The 17,731-nt window shown below is 38.9% G+C and overlaps 1 protein-coding gene across 1 annotated transcript in view; it reads right to left on the bottom strand.

Moving 5' to 3' along the window:
- cps1 (carbamoyl-phosphate synthase 1, mitochondrial) overlaps positions 1-12,801 on the bottom strand; it is a 55,934-nt gene extending 43,133 nt beyond the window's left edge. Inside the window, exons 1-17 of the mRNA XM_040148835.1 lie at positions 12,483-12,801; positions 11,103-11,212; positions 10,574-10,718; positions 8,924-9,013; positions 8,767-8,823; positions 8,586-8,678; positions 8,354-8,443; positions 7,326-7,454; positions 6,986-7,092; positions 6,612-6,753; positions 6,262-6,339; positions 4,653-4,751; positions 4,326-4,421; positions 2,842-3,031; positions 2,436-2,593; positions 2,084-2,212; positions 654-798 (exon numbers count right to left, since the gene is read on the bottom strand). Coding sequence (XP_040004769.1) covers positions 654-798; positions 2,084-2,212; positions 2,436-2,593; positions 2,842-3,031; positions 4,326-4,421; positions 4,653-4,751; positions 6,262-6,339; positions 6,612-6,753; positions 6,986-7,092; positions 7,326-7,454; positions 8,354-8,443; positions 8,586-8,678; positions 8,767-8,823; positions 8,924-9,013; positions 10,574-10,718; positions 11,103-11,212; positions 12,483-12,608 — 1,984 coding nt within the window. The 5' untranslated portion in view covers positions 12,609-12,801. The remainder of the gene's footprint in view (positions 1-653; positions 799-2,083; positions 2,213-2,435; positions 2,594-2,841; positions 3,032-4,325; positions 4,422-4,652; positions 4,752-6,261; positions 6,340-6,611; positions 6,754-6,985; positions 7,093-7,325; positions 7,455-8,353; positions 8,444-8,585; positions 8,679-8,766; positions 8,824-8,923; positions 9,014-10,573; positions 10,719-11,102; positions 11,213-12,482) is intronic.
- Positions 12,802-17,731: the final 4,930 nt, after the last annotated feature.

The following is a 17,731-nucleotide window of genomic DNA, read 5'->3' as shown; positions in this document are numbered from 1 at the left end:
TTTTTGGTTGATGAGAAAGTGGTAAAAAAATGAAGACAAGAGTCTGCATTGTTATTTTGTAAAAAAAAAAAAAAAAAATCATCAGTTTACATATAACATTAAGCAACTAAAGTTTGTTTCTCATTAGTAATTAAAACTTAGAAGAACCAATATCCAATGTGAAGCATTTAACTACTTTTTACTCCAACCTAAAAGGGAATTATAATATACTGTATATAAAAGAAAAAAAAACATCAAGGCCTGTGTCATCTGAATTACAATTCTATATAGCTCTTAAAATCAGCGACAAACATCTGCATAAAAAAATAATTTTACAACTTTTAACACACTTGTCTGTTTATCCTTTGGACTATGTAAGAGCACTCAAACTACCTTTAATCTTAGGTACACAAGTGTGTCAGTCTGTACAAGCTGTGGTTTTTGGGTATGAGAACTGAACTAAACCAAAAGGCTTAAGTCAACAGCTGTCTATACATCTATATCATCTTATGGCCAGGTGCACAGTAAGTTTGGTTAACCCGCTCGCGCTGAAAAAAAGCTGAGGACAATGGAGTACAAAAAGCAAAACAAAAGTGAATCAGACACATCAAAACAAAAAAAAGAACAGGGCACAGGAGACAATACCACAAGACAGAGTAAACTGTACTTGGTACCTGTGTGAATGCCCAGTGGGTCGAAGTTCTCCATGTTGCAGACGGTGACACAGTTATCAGCCACGTCTCTCACCACCTCATATTCCACCTCCTTCCAGCCCAGCAGAGACTTCTCCACTAGAATCTGACTGCTCATGGCCAGAGCCTACAATATGGACAGAATATTATGTGTCAACATTAACCTTTTCATAGTGGGTACACACAATAACACGAATACCTGTCCAATTTAATTCAATACAATAGCTGTGCAATGTAAATACTACAATTGGAAAGCTTGAAATTGGCAGTGGAACTAGTCCACTAAGTAATACTTACTGTCAATGCGCCTTGCTTAGCAAATGCATGTAAACCATATTGAATGGAAACACTGTAACACCGCCTACTGACTTTAATAAAGATAAATGTGCGCTGCATTTTTTATCTTTTATTTATTTATTTATTTTTTGTTCAAATTATACCTAGCAACTAAACTAAACTAAAATTTGGATCAAACAGAATATGGTAAACTGCTACAAGGACATCTACCAACTGTTTCTACTGCAACATGCAATGGATAGTAATAAAGTTAATACTCGATTTGATAATGGTGAGGACATGTCTTTGTTCTGGTTTTTTTTGTAACTGACATGCTTTACACTATTGTTTTAAACTTGTTTCTTGATTTTAAGCTGCCAACTTCACATCTGGCCAGGAACTGCAGATGAAAATCAGCCTTTTGGCTATTTCTGGCATATTTAGAGTAATTTATTGATGTGCACTGTCCCTGAGAGATAAACAAATAAACTAAACTGACTATCGGGTTGAAGGAATAAGTGTTTACCTTGAGTTTTCCTTTGTATTCCTGTTAAGGATTAGACGAAGACTTTGTGAACTATGTCTCTGCCCTGTACTTGATACAAACCAGTTTAACAGCCACTAACCATAACCGGCAGAGAAAGAGAAACATTGACACCAGTGAAACTTCCAAATGAATCAAAAAATAAATAATTTCAAATGCCAGATGAGTGAAGCAGTATAACATACTGCATGGCATAAACAAGTTTGCACGAATCTAAAACAGTCCAGCACAGTCGGTTCATTTTGCAGCCTATGATCACAGATGAGAACCAACTGAGCTGTCAGACATAATGCTGGATACTGAACGAGCACAAAGGAATGTTGCTTAGCAACAGCAAACTATTCCTTTCTTGCCAGAGGACCCCAGAAACATCTAAACTATTTCAAAGCTTTTATCTTTGTGCAGGTTTATGCTGTAAACACGTGTTAAAGTATTATCCTAAAAAGTTTGTTAGTAAAATTATGGGTAAAATGCTTAAGTTGCTGACTTGATTGGAATGATTGCTCAAGTGTCGGGAGAAAAAAAAATACTGAGAATAATGATAATTATTCACAGATGTCTACCATGCCTGCCATGCAGAATTTATTCTGACCTTGTTGGCAGTTTCCTCCAGCTTTCCTTTGTTGGCACACAGACCAGAGCCCAGACCTCCCAGGGCATAGGCCGATCGTAACATCACTGGGTAGCCAATCTGCTCTGCTGCTTTCAAGGCATCAGACACCTGAAAGATGCACACAAATATTATATTTCCCAAAAACAAAAAACAGTTAACACATGCCATAACACATTACAGAACATACCAAATACATTTACATGGAGAATGTATTATTTGTAGTACAAACCGAAAACTACACATATGTGTATGAAGTGACTGGGCGTGTACACAGGAATTGCCACAACTATGAATGAAGTACACATGGTTTTTTTGTGAGTGATCTCCTCACCGACTCGACAGCGATACTGGGTGCAATCTTCTCATTGATTTCCATCAGTCTGTCAGCAAAAAGCTGTCTGTCCTCTGTGGCCATGATGGACTCCACCGGGGTTCCAAGGACCTTCACCCCATACTTCTCCAAGATACCCCGCTGGAACAATTCTACTCCTGAATGCCACACAAACAACAATCAACATCCAGATGTATGGTTGAAAACCAAGCCATAAAAAAAAAAAATTAAAAAAAAAACAAAAAAACTAATGTTCATTGACCATTACATACAGTATTCTATGTTAATGAATGCCATTATCCAGATGCCACATGATTAGTGTTTTCCCAACGTACTGATCTCCACAAAGAATTCAACCACAAAAACAGTGATCCCACATATCCAAGCAAACAAGTGCACGTCTTACCACAGTTGAGTGCAGTCTGTCCACCCATGGAGAGCAGGATGCCATCTGGACGCTCGGCCTTGATGACTTCAGTTACAAATTGTGGCGTGACAGGCAGGAAGTAGACTGAGTCGGCCTGTTTGGTGCCCACCTCGTTGGTCTGAACCGAGGCTATGTTTGGGTTCATGAGCACTGTCTTCAGATTCTCCTCCTACAACATTTCCACAGGGTTAATTATTATCTATTTAAAAGAAAACGGGAATATGATGATTAGTCTTCAGTGTTATCTTTACAACATTCATGTATTTCATTTTAGATGTGCTGTTGCTGTGCTGGCGGTTTTTCAGACTGGCATTTTTTTATATAAAACTTTTATACAGACTCTTTTTAACAGCAGACATTTTGACTTGTCATAATAGAAAAAGCACTTTCATTACTAATAACATTAACGATGGCGCTGTGTGATTCAAGTGACCCAATAAGTCATGACAGTGTGACAGGGAACCAGCCATGCATATTGCCAGGACCCTCAAACCAAAGCAGCTGAAAAAGATTCAGCCATCATTCATTTTATTATTTACAACGGAGCTTTTCCTGCTGTGACATGTCAAAATGTCTCCTGTGAAAAAAAGCCTATTTATTCCATTTCAGGGACTAGAATGGGTACCATACAGTATGCACGACAAATTATTCAAACTTTTTATGTTTGAAAGATCTTTTCAAACATAGGTTTTTTAGAAAAGCTTGTTCTTAATGTTAAAGAATAAAGCAGCAATCAATTCAGTTTGGTCTTAACTCAGCAAACAGATCAAAACAGATTAATCCATCAGTAAACAGAATAAAAACCATCTATTAGAAAAATTCGCATGTACTGGCAGTAAAACATCTGTCTGTGTCTGTTGGCACCAAGCCCACTGATTTTTCAGTCAGTCTTAAAAACAGGTCACAATAAATTGTTTCATTGGTTAAAAAATAAATAAATAAAAAAGGACTAGTATTTTTTTTATATGCTGGGCACAGTAGTTTTAACCAAGTATTATTCAAACCAGAGTAAATGGCATATGTTGGAACCTATTTTCAGCTGCAGAATAGCTAACAATGGTGCGCTAGCCTGAATTTATTGTGCTTCTAATAGTTTTTGGAAAACAATGAAGGTGCAGGGCACAGAGGAATAAGGTACAGATTGTCAGCTACAGTATATCTGATATAAGCTACAGTATATCAGGAATAATGATACACTTAAATGTCCACTGACCAAGAAGCTGACAAATGAGGTCATTATGACATATGATTGGACAGGATATGTGATATTAGTTATCTTTTCATAATACATTGCATATTACATTGATGTTGGTTGATATCCTCTTTTGAAGTGAAAAAAAAAGGACAATCCTCTTCAACATGAAAGAAAAAGCATCATTCACCACCATATTTGAGAATGATGGGATACGGTTTAGGCTACAGAAAATACCTAAACCTTTGCATCATGTTGTGTTATCGCCTACCTTCATGGCCTTAATGGCCTGAGATCCTGAGTAGTCAAATTCTCCAGCCTGGCCGATAGAGAGACCACCAGAACCCAGTACCAGCACCTTTGACGCCTGCATTAACACAAATAGAAAGACAATAACCACAGTGACTGACTGCATGCATCGCGATAACTAACAGCAACTTTGCAGCATGAAGCTCCATTCACTGACATTCATTCTCTTTCTCAGTGCTCACATGGTGACCATGATGTGAAACTCTTTGACTTACAGTCACATAATTTCTTAACTTTCTCCATGTGGACCACACCTAAAATCATCTGCTGTTCAAAAGGCGTACAGTACCTGGGCTCTGGGAGGGATGTAGGGTTTCTTGGGCATGACTGACACTAGGTTGGCATCCTTTCCTTTCTTGATCAGGGATATGAAGGTATCAAAGAGGAACTGTAGAAACAGAGAAAAATGGTAATATGACCACAGTTTGAACAGTGCATTAATAATTTTAGGAGGAGCCTAAGTTTCAGTTTTTGTTACCTTCAAACTGGGTGTTGAACGGAAGTGTTGGTTGATGGAAGTGGTTGATAGAAAGACCATGCTGTGCCTGAAAGTTTTGAGTGTGGAACAGTTTTCTCGAAATTTACTGATTCTTAAGGTCACTTTTGTTCGCCGCAAAAACCATGACACTTGTTGCTTCTGATGCGCTTTAAAAAGCTTTTGGATCAGAGTGCTCTTTACTCAGAAAAAAATATAGTGTCTGTATGAAATCTACAGAAAAACCACACAATGGAATACACTGACATCTTATTAATTCTATAATTTAAAATTAGTACAACTTAAGAAACTAAAAATAATACATAATACCTAATAATACCTTTTTTCTATTATTTGTACTTTACTTGAGTACTTATATTTTGACACATTTCATTTTTAGTTTATTGTTCAATATATTTTTCATTTTGAAATATATTGAGACTTCCTCAGCCAATCAGTGACAATAAAGGGAATACGATGTTTCGGACAACAAGTGAGCTACAACACCAGCGTCCTGGAAGTGACAATGTGAGTTGAAAATACACTGGAAAGTAGTTAAACGATCCAGAATCTATAGAAACTAATCGGTGGCATCAGTTACAACAAAGTAACCAGTTCGGCTGTGGAAAAATTTGTCAGCTGTGGTAACTGTGTCTGCTGTTAATGATATGTGCCAATTTATCAAGCTGAACGAACCTTATAACACATTGTAACTGACTAGGACTGTTTGTTGACATACAGGCAAACTTTCACTCTTGTCATGTTATGTAGAATGTAAAAAAAAAAAAAAAGTGTTTTCCCAACGTATGAGACAAACGCATTAAAACCACTGCACCTCCCTGCCAGTCAAGGGTGGAGTCAAATCCAGGTGGAAGGCAAGAATTCTCCAACTGAGATCTCAACTGTATGTTTTTTTCTGCCTTAATATGACAGAGGTTACAACCTACTTTCACCAGAACTTGAGCTACAGTCCTTGCCTGACATGTTGGAGACAAAAAAAACCATAGCACAGAACCACCAACGTTTTATTGCAGGGAAAAGGACATTATTAGTGGTCTTCCTAAACATCTGAGCCCTGTATGTTTTATTTTACATACATACACATATAAACACACACACACACACACACACACACACATATACATACACATACATATATACACACATATACATTATTACTGGTTCATTACTTCCTTATCCTGTAAGTTTGTATCATTACTTCTTTTGCTATTTTTTTTAACCTCCTTTATTCATTGCCTGCCATCTAAATACCAAATAACTTTTCCAGGCTACCATTTACACAAGCGCTGTTTCAACGGAAGACTTCAACTTTTACTTAAGCTGCATCCTGTGAATATCCCTTTACTTAGCTTTAGTAGAGTATTCAGGTACTTTATACACCACTATCAAAGTCTTTAATTACCTCTGTGTCTGTGGGACCGCCTTTAGCCTCCGGGTGGAACTGAGCCGTAAAAACAGGCTTAGTGTTGTGCATGATGCCCTGGAAAATATGTACAGTTGATTTAAGGAAACTAAAAGCCAGCAGTATTCTATATTTCTGCATTTAATTTATTAACATCTCAGAAAAAAGGGAGTCTTTCCAAAATGTTAATTGTAAACAAACATTTGTAGACTCCATATAGCATCTGTTTGCTTGACTATGCTTAATTTATAAGACAAGCTTGTGCTTTTTATACAACAGCCCATACAATAATAATATCAAAATGCCATGTTGTCTTAGAAAAAAGAAAAATCACACGGAGTGAAATCAACCTCATTGGTTCCATCATTGGCATTAATGAACAGCGGGCTCCACCCTGGGGGCAGGGACTCGCTGTCTATGCCATAGCCGTGGTTCTGCGCAGTAATGAAGGCCTGGCCCGTCATCACGTTCAGCACTGGCTGGTTCTGGCCTCTGGGGAACCACAGACATGCAGAAAACACAGTCCGTGTTTAGAATTTCTTTATGCAAGACCAGACACCAAAAGTCATGAAAAATGGATAAAAACTTTACATCACGCCGAGTACCATACTGAACCAAAACAGTCTCTGGGTCAACCGAGACTATAATCTTTATGAGGATGCATAAAGACTGTGCATATTTTTAATTATTATTCTTCAATATGTTTAGCTATTTACACATTCACCTGTTGCCCATAGGTAGTTTATAGGACTTAGCTCCTGCAGCCAGAGCAGTGATTTGGTTTCCCATACAGATTCCAAACACTGGCTGGGGACGATCACTTTCCAGCACCTTCACAGGACAAAACGTATACAAATATTATTTATGATGGTATAAAGCATGATAGAAATATAACAGCTGTACATTTCTTTTAGGGTGCTGTAAATTCCAGAGGAAATAAGGTTCCTAAATGATATGAGTTTACTTGCTGTAAATGAAAAAAAACAAAAAAAAATAAAAAACACAAACGCACAAAGTTTTAACTCTTCTGATGCTCGAAATATCTAAAAAGGACCATGTCCTACCTCGCGGAGATTCTGGATGAGTGTCTTGGCCAGAGACGGATCTCCCGGTCCATTGGAGATGAACAGGCCATTGTAGTCTAGACTCAGCAAGTCTTGGTCCCATGGTACAAGGTGGACCTCTGCACCCCTCTGCATACAGAGACATATGGATACATTCTGTAGTGTTATGATATTGCTAAATGGTAATGTAGAGTCACTCAAAACAATGTAATAGTTTTAAATAAATGTAACACCAGTTCCGAATTTGTCCCTAGAGTTTTAAACATGGATGGACGTCACGTTTTGTTATTGCAAATGACACCAAATAAACCTATGGCTTAATGAAAATTCTGACTGATACAAAGATGACCAATGGTGTCTTGCCAAAATATCCATACATTCGGAATTATAATGAATGGTGGCGGGAATTCATGGACTCCAAAGTTCTCAGACAAAGACAATATTTATATGTAGAGTTATAATACAATGAAAACCGTGGCGCTCATTTTCTCCTACAAACTCAATCCTTATTCATTGTAAAAAAGCAAAGCATTATCATTTTGTATTTTATGAACCAAGAAGTGAAAAACATACTACCAATAAATAGCAAATAGGGAAAGAGAAATGTATATGATAAATAGACAAAAACAGACTATTGCATTAGACGTCTGCAGGCCGCTTCTCCTGAGTTACTAATACAACCAATTACAAGGTAATATCAACATAATAAATAACATCAAACCATTAACTAGAGAATAAACAAAAGAGAAATGCACTTTCTGTTACAGCTGGATGACACAAATAATTACCACTGAATGATTTTTTAATTTGTGGAGCTCGTTAGACCTAACATTACCATCTCAAATTTTCTAGGTCAGGTTCCAGAAAACATGTGACAAAGCGTCAATTTCTTTTTCTATATTTGTGCAGAGAAGGTTCATTAGGGCCTCAGCCATAAATACATAATCTCTAAGTGTGTAATCTAATGAGGATACACACTGAACACTAAGGTGTTTATTTTGTTTTATTCCCTCTGCAGTCATTCTCACCTTAACCAGCAGGCGAATGATGTTATGTTTAATACCACAGTCAACAGCCACCACTTTGATTGGGTTTCCTTTTCCGAAAATTTTGGTTTCCTGGTAGGTGGGGGGACACACAGCAAGAGGTTAGCACTCATCAACACCATTTGTCAACAGAAAATAAAATGTGTTATGAGCCCAGTTTTACCTGATGTAATGGGCACAATAACTGTTAAATATAATAGCTGGCAGCTGTTACCTTGGTTGAGACCTCTGCTACCAGGTTTTTCTGGTTGGGGTCAGATATTTCAACAGGCTGCCCATCAAATTCAATCTTTCCCAATACTGTGCCCTGAAACCATGAGCCGATTGACAACAGTGAGTGGTCAAGCTATCCATTTACAGATATGCAGTAGATCAAATTCGTTTATTTACAGTACCTTGTCTCTGATGACCTTTGTCAGCATTCTGGTGTCTATCCCAAACAGTGCAGGAACCTTCAGAGAAGGAAAGTAAAATTTTGTACATTTACCAACAGCAGAGTCCTATTCACCGCTTCTGACATTACCCAATGTACTTTGTCATTTGAATGCTAACCTTTTCTTCTTGTAGCCATTGACCCAGAGACTTGACAGAGTTCCAGTGGCTGTACTCATGGCTGTAGTCTTGAACCAGAAGACCAGATACCTAGAAGCACCAAAGCACAATATAAGCCTTAAAAAAAAAGGTCAAACTAAAAATCATCCAACTAAAGTGGACCTGCCCCTTAATGTGTGTGCTGTATGGTGTCAAGAGCTGCCACAAAATACTAAAATGTGTCAGCATGCCAGCATATCCGGAGCATTTGAAACTAAACATAAAAAATTCACATTCCTTATATGTCAATACAAGCTAAAACATGTGAAGTGCTCTAAAAAAAAACTCTGCTGCTTATGTTGTCTATCGTTACAGAAAAACTGCAACACTGCAATGCTGTCGTTACGTGTGGGGCTACAACAAACAATTATTTTTATTATCAGCTAATCTGCCAGTTCCTTTTTCAGTTTATCGATTAAAGCTGTAATCTCAAAGATTTCAGTCCTGGTTGATTTGGCAATGCCCATGATTATCATGGTAACAGCAAGAACAGTGAAATAGTACAACCAAACACTCCTTGAGCAGCTACTTTATCAGTATAATAGTATCAGTATACTTAATCAGGCATGACAGAGGAGCAGCTGGTGTATCCGTTTACAGTGCAACCAAAAAAACTCACATTGTTTTAATAAAGAAGTCAGTCAATAATAATTACACCAGTGACCTGATTTCATATGGCATCCCCCTAACCCCAACTCTAATTCAAAATAATCTGCTAAAGAAAAACTTTCAAAAATGACCACATCTTATTTCATAGATGCATTTTAGATTGAATGAGCTCAGTGCCAACCACAGTGACAAACACACTGCATTTCCTGTGGCTGCTTCACAACCCAAGCCACCACGTGTTTCCCCTGTGGAAAGCTTTAAATGTGAAGCCGCAGCAGTAGGATGTTCTATTTGCATTAGCAGCAACTGCATATAGCTCTGACACAGTGTAAAGAGATTGAACAGTAAATAGTCAGGCTGATATCAAGGAGCAAAACTGTGCTGTATTACATGCATGCATTGTCTCCTCTGAATTCCTCATGATAAGTTAGGCAATCTTAATTCAGTAAAGGAATCGCAGACCCCGCTAAACTACTTTAGAGAACTCATGATTGAATGTAAATACTTTGAAAAGACTTCAGAAAAAAACGCCCACCATAAAAAATCAAAAATGGAGCTTTATTTCATGAATATGGTGAGGATTATAACTTTAACAGATAAATCTTTTGGTCTATAAAATTGTGAGAAATGGCCATTATAGAGGTTGTTTTGTCCGACAAACAGTCTGAAAAGGTATTTAGTTTGCTATCAAAGAAGTGTGGAAAAGAAGCAAATATTCACTTTTCAAAAGCAGACTATTTACATTTTTGCATTAAAAATGATTTAATGAAAATCAATCATTAAAATTTCTGTCAAATAATTTTCTGTCGATCGACTAACCATTTAATCAAACAATCAAATACTCTGTGTTAATAGCTCAAGTCACGGAAGGGACAAGGAAAAAAACTAAATCAAAACAACACAACGATGTAAAAGCATCAAAGCAAGAATTTTTAAGAAATAAAATGAAGGAGCAAGGTCTCCACAAAACCTGAAACCCCAAACTGCAACCAAATTGCGTACCTGGATTCGTTCTGACTCCACATGCTTTCTCAGGCCCAGCTCATCCAGCTCCTGGGTGTTGGGTACCCCATAGTTCCCTACGATTGGGTAAGTCAGGGTCAGGATCTGACCTCTGTAGCTGGGGTCAGTCAGGGCCTCAGGATACCTAAAGCAGGGGAACGGCAGGACAAATATGCCAGGAATTCTGGTGAAGCAATGAAGCACATTGCTGTGTTGTTGACTCGTGGTCAAGTGGGGAAATGTAGTGTACCTTGGTCTTGTGAAAAACTGTACAAAAATAAAATAAAATAAAAATTAAATTAAAGTAAATTGATACACTGAACACGCTAGGTTGTTGAGCTCAAAACCAGACTGATATTTTGGAATTAAAAGGTTATGTCAGATATCAATATGCTATAAGTTTATTCAGGGTTTATTTTCTGTTTTCCTTGCTTTTCATAAAATCTGACCTGCACCTGCTCAAGTACACCATTTTGTCCAATCTAATGTTTATCTAATGTTGATTTATGTCGGCATGTCTCCTCCTTACCCCACCAGGCCAGTATTGAAGACCAGTTCTCCCGCTACTGAGGCACTGTGCCCAAAGGAAAACCCTTTCATCCTGGTGCCATCCTCCAAGACCAGGTGGGCTGTCTGGGCCTGTGAGTTAAAAGAGAGCAGGCAGATGTTGAGCAAAACCTCAACCAAGAATAATGCATTCCCTTTTTAAAGCCAAGGGCAAGGGCAAGACTTTGAAACAGACGTGTTGTAGACTATGAGTTTAGGTGTGATGGCAAGCAGTGAGCCTCTGGGATTTCATGCTGAAACTGCAGGCCACTGTGGATTGTGCTGTGAATGCTGAGACAGACAAATCTGTTCTTCTGTTCCGTGTGCGTGTGTGATAAATATGTGAATATAAAGGTTGCTGTGACCCACTATGACCTCCAGCCGCTGGCCATCACAATAGCAGTGACCAATAGTACACTTCACTTTACTCATACAAAGAGAGTCCTTTCCCAAAATCCAGTGTTCACATACTGATACATAGTGTTGATGTACACAATCCATAAGGATTTTTTTCACTCAAATGTTCAGAAAATTATGGCCTGCAAATAATAAAGTTTTTAAACTGACAGTTAAGAAATCAACCATAACTCTGACTATACAGTTAATAAGTGTGTTTGCATTTCTGGGAAAGCGTAATGTAGAGACAGTCTAATGTTGCAATCGGGATCTGATTGCATGATGCAGTTCTCCTTGTTATTTACAAAGATGATGCATACAAGTCCAGCAGCTGCATGCTGCATAACTGCTGCGACAGCAGCCTGAAAGTCTCATCAACTATAAAGAGCAGAATTGTTTACGAAACGTTTTTGTGAGCTGCATCAAACTGCATTTAAAAAGGTGGGAGTTTACTGCGGTTTTACTAAATAACATAACCGTCGCCTTAATATTAACGACTTCCTAGACTAAAGATAGGCAAATGTCAATCCGGGATAGTGACAATCCACCAGACAGACCGTGTTTCAACACGATTCCGTGTTTTTCAACCGGCTCACGCTGCTACCTGCTGGCCACGACGCTGCGTTTCTGATGCAAGAGCGGTTTAAATGTATATGGTAAACTACAGCCCAGGTTTAAATTATGCTCAACTGAGAACCGTTCGTTGTGCTGGGTCTATGCCGAATACACGAGTAGCCTCTGCTGTTTTTTGAAAAGGCATTAATAACTTTTCATACCTTTGTACATTTGCGTATAAGCAAGAAATCCCAGACCTTGCAGACTTTTCGGTGGAATTCGGCTTGAAGTTCAGAGGGCTACTGCGGCGTTAGCGCTCAATTGGCGGCACTTCTGAGAAAGTCTGGAAAAGGCTCACTTGCTCCATTTACCACTGAATTCTGCAGTTTACACTCGCACGCCGTTTTCCTACCTTCACGCTGAAAAGCTTTGTAGCCTGAAGTCTCAGCCAGGCCGACGTGTTTCCCACTCTTCTGCCAACCACACATCCTGGTCTCAGAGATTTAACAACGCTGTAAACTAACAGAATTTTTGTCATATTAGCCGAGAGTTACTCCTCCAGTAAAGTAGCACAGAGGTGAGAATATTAAAAAAAAAAAAAAAGGACTGAATAAATACACTGTCTTACACACTGTCTCACAACCACGAGTAAAATTTGGTTAAAAGACAGATGAATGAGTAAGTTACGGGCTGCCCCTCGTGTCCTCGCAGACACTTCCACCGAGCGCTCGGGAAAGTTGATCGCGATTGGCTGCTGGGACGTTGTTTTTCTCAACTCACGAAGTGCACGCTGTTTAGATTGGTCTTCGGGAAAAAAAAAACGCCTATGTTTTTGTCAAGCGAGAGGGATGAACCCGAGATTCCCGTGTGTTTCAGTCCCGAAACACACATGAATGTAGGTGTGAACAATGAAGTGCTCTGCAGGCCAAAGTCATTTAAATCTCTCTGGTGTATGGAAATGTTAACCTATCAGAATGAATATACATATATAGTTATAAAACCAGTTTATTTATATTAGTTTTCCATGGATTTTACTTTTTTGCTGAGTTTTTTTGCGTTGAGTTTGAGCACCATTATATAGGCTTGACACTTCAAACTGCCTTTTTTTGCCAATAATTACAAAGTTTTTCTCCATTTTAAAGAGCTTTCATTCTGTTTCTGCACTTATGCTACAGAAGAAAAAAATGTTGCAGTGACTACTTTAAAAAAATGTCAGGAAAGAAATTACATTACATAAGCAGCCTACATTGTAGGGTATTGAAAAGAACTAAAGGGGAAATGCATGTTGACTTGGAATGACTGCACCTACTTACAGCAAACCTGTGTGCATTGCTATACGTGCAAAGAAATTCTCTGTGTAGCCTTTTCTTTGAGGTCAGTTGCCTGCACACAAAAAAAAAAAAAAAAAAAAAGGCAAACTGTCCACGGACAGGCTCCATGGTGGTGGGATTAGAGTGGTCTGTGTATTTGCTGATCACTGCAAGACTGATCCTCTGTGGAGAAGGCTGCCTGACTGCCACTCTGCTGGGTTCAGCAGTCTGCACAAAGTGGGTGTGAGCAATAGGACCTGTGCAGATCAGGCAATACCTCCACACTCCAGAAGTCTGACTTGGAACAATGGGCTGTGTAACTATGTCAGTCCATGAAAGCTATGATATCATTTGCAAATCTTCAGTATTAAAAATGTGAGGCGGTACAGTGAGTCACTGAAGTACCTTACATTTAAATCCATATATGTTCTGCACATAACACATACTGTATATATACATATAGGTTACAGCCTAATTAATTTGTGTCTTGTATCTTAATTTTTGTCTACTTTAGTTTTAAATTGCTCCTCTGCATTTGTCCAACTAACTAAAAATACAGATCACGATCCTCCTGTCTAAATTTAACCTCTGGCTCCTCTTCTTCATTTGTGGAGCACTGGTGACATCCAGTGGTAATTTTTGCTCCAAAGGCTCAAATGTATTTTGAGTTAGTAAATGTTGTAGTGGCACCCTCGATGTGTAGGTGACAGCGCAGCTCTGTAGATGAGCTACAGCAACAACTGAGAGGCCTCTAGAATCATTTAGCTGCCAGCCTGTAAAAGCCATAATGGCTTTACAGGTGGCATGAAGTCTTTATGCAGACCACATATGCATACTTATGTAATGTAGGAAGTGATGCGTTTAAGTGCTGGATCCCCTAAACCATGTCTTCATTTACACTGCTGCCTAAACATGATTTGTGCTCCACTTATCACCGTTACTTTACTAGTAAACGAGCTGATACTGTACTTCTACTGTTCTGCTCTTAAATATCAGTGTCAATCAATATTCAAGGGAGGGTTGAAGTACACAGGCCAATAATGTCTATAATTTATGATGACTAAAGATCATCTCAAATTCAAGATGCATTACCATGAAATCCAGACTGTTTAGCCAGACTGATCATTTGCCGTCTGTGACAGTAGTTTATGCTTTAGATTAACATTTACTGTTCATTCCATGCATGTTCTTTTTGAGTTTGCCTTTGCCCCTCAAAATAAAGCATGTTACATATGAGAGCTTTTCATGTGGACGGAAAATTCCATTTTGTTCTTTTTATACATTTAAAAGAAAACAAATATGAGGCACGCAAACCCAGAAGAGAGCTGAGGTTTGCACCAGAGCGGAGCCCATTAAAAAGAGGGTACTCAAACATGATGGCCTGATGATATGAACTTCACTCTGGGGATTAAAATAATGAGAGTGAGAGAAAAAAAATGATATAGATCTGAACGCTCTAAAAGAGGCTTTGAACACATTTAGCTCCTGCAGGGGACCCGCAAGCGTGGTGTGAAGAGGTAATATGTAACATGAGCAAATTCAGCCCCTGTGCTTAACCTCTCCATTCTCTGCTTAATTTAGCTAATTTAGGTTACCTTGCTTTACTTTGGTTATCTTGAGTAACTGTGCTAACTCTCACCTTCTCCTGATTTGGCTTTGGAAACTGTCAAAACACGGACCTCAGTACACATTTATGTTTCTTCCTGATGCCTCCATGTACAGTGATTAATCATTTCCGTTGAAGTTGTCCTTGAGAACATCCATCACACAGAAGATGTGCCTGTTAAATATGGGAATTATTATTGTATATTATATAATTACACAGGGTTATACAAAGTGTGTAAATATGTTTTTTGAGAACATGAAGCCATAAAACTCTTAACTAGGCAATGATTTTGTTACGCTGTCACCACCAAACATAAAGTCATATTTCCTCCTATAAAATAAAGCAGTAAGAATATAAATACAAATGCAACCGTTTCCCTTGCTAAGGGTCCAGATTGTGTCACAACCCCAGTACACAAAGTGTTATTTTTAGAAGGTGCAAAAACAGGAGATTTATGGCGAAGCGCAAACATACACACTCTCACTTTATGGATATCTATCGGCAAACACATATTCTAAACATTTGAAACTGTGTAATATAGTTATTATTACTCAGAGCTTAATCATATGAATCAAATGTAGCTTTCTAAATATCTCCCTATATACATCACCTTATATACTGTTTCACACAATACTGTCATGCCATCTACTGATACTATAACAAACTCTACAAGCAAGCTTATTTTAGCAGCTGATCCAATTGGATTTTTTTAAATAATTTCATTTCCAAATAAATTGATGCTTTCCTCTTCTCTGCTGACTGTTTCTGATTTAAAGTAGTTATGTTATGCCCTCAAAACACAGCCCTGGCTACTTGTTGTCGATAATGACCGAATTACATACAATGGAAAATTGCTGGGTGATGATTTGGAGAACCTGAGAAGTCTGTGCAATGTACACCGTGGCCCTTTATTACTGCAAAGGCTGTGGTTTGCTGCCTTCTAAATTCCTCCACTGATTGGCTCGGGTGCGGCCTAATGAGCTCCAGTGTCTGTCCTCAGTGGAGGGTCCCCACATTGTCTGCGGTTTCAAGTGTGAGTTTCAAATGGTGACCAAGCTTAAGAGGGGACGTAAATAGATAGGCAAGCCCCCTTGCCAATGTCTTTGCCAGGTTTCCAAGTACAGTCTTGGTCTTGAGATGCCAGAAATGATAAATGGTTCATTACAAGGATCCATGATGGTGCTTGTTCAGCGTAGCATTAGGCTGATTTAAGAGTTTGAAGATATTTTATACATTTTATATATTGTGTTACGGAAATACAAGTTTATTTGTATAGCATCTTTCAACAGCAGGGCCATTCAAAGTGCTTTACATAAGACATAAACAGACCATAGAGTAAAGATCTAAAAAAAAGCACACTGCTTCTCCATGCCTAGTTTTGACTCTGGGGATTGATGATTTGAGAGGCCTGGATGGCCCTTATTGTAGCAGCAAATCAGAAATGATCCATGCCATTTGGTGCTTGATATAAACCAGCAGTAGTGTTTTAAGATCAATTCTCTGACAAACCGAAAGACAAAAATTTGCGAACCAGAGCGATGTGTTCTGCCTTTACAGCTGTTTGAACCGAAATTTTTTTTTTGTAATAACACACTTTGGCTGGATTTTACGCATGTTTTAGTAGCACTAGTAGCAGCAGCAGTGACATAGTAGGTAGCATTAGGAGTAAGTCCAGTTCTAAATAAAGAATAACTTAATATGTTGTTTAAAAGACTTGAAAAATCATCTTTAAATGCTTTTAAATGTAATTTTTCGTTATTCCTTTCACCTCTGGAAGGGTCTATAATTATCACAAAGTTTGTTCACTCAAGCCTCCATAACTGGGATGAGGTTAACATATGTACTATTATCACCATCTTTAGAATTGTACTTTGCTCCCATCATATTTCAGTGTTACAGTATGTGATGTCAAGTTAGAAGAACACCCCTGCACAGCGTCACCAGTCTTGTTTTGGGCGATGGCATCATGACATTAAGACAGTGTGTCTGTCCAGACTGCGACAGCAACTTCAGCCTCCGCAGTGTTAAAGGAAGATCAAGTCATCAGCCGAAGAAAAAAGAAGGAAGAGACTGTCCCTTTTGGCTGCTATCGGATTCCCTTCCTCTGTAGTGTTGTAGTGTCCCCTGTAAAAAGGGCAGCGAGTAGCTTTGTTTAGCCTGCCCCCATCTAATTCCTGTGTGGCCAGTGACAAGCTTTTGAGAGAGCAAGGGAGGGAAAGAGCGCACGTGGGCCATAGAGGCTGCATCAGCCCCCTTAAGGAGCCATGGCCCCTGCTCTTAGAAATCCCAAGAAACTTCACACCTCTCTGTAGGGACTATAAATAGGCTCCATCTGTCCCCCCAGGCTCAGTTACAGCCTCATTCCTTTTGGCATGGTTGGAGGGCAGGGAAGGAAGCACTCCGAATTTGAAAAAAAGGGGGGGGGCTGGTAGGAGGGGATGGGAGGGACAAGGGGGTAGGGGGAACCAAAGTCCAAAATCTACTCTCTAGTCATCACAGATAGTTGACTGAGTGACCTCTCCTGCATGTTTTGAGGCAAAGGAAGTTCATCAGTGCTCTCTTTCATTTCCTTCTCTACAACAACCGTCTTGACTCTCCAACTCTCTGCAGAGGCGAAATGCCACTGACCATGGCACCTCTGCCATCTTAGGAATCTTACACCACACTGCACTCATCGCAATTTTTTTTTTCTCAAGCTCAGGTTCTCCACGTTTCATCAATCATACTTAGCACAGCAGGACTCCA

Source organism: Xiphias gladius, chromosome 16 (assembly GCF_016859285.1).
Source record: "Xiphias gladius isolate SHS-SW01 ecotype Sanya breed wild chromosome 16, ASM1685928v1, whole genome shotgun sequence".
NCBI lineage: Eukaryota > Metazoa > Chordata > Actinopteri > Istiophoriformes > Xiphiidae > Xiphias > Xiphias gladius.
This window is presented reverse-complemented; position numbering and strand designations above follow the sequence as displayed.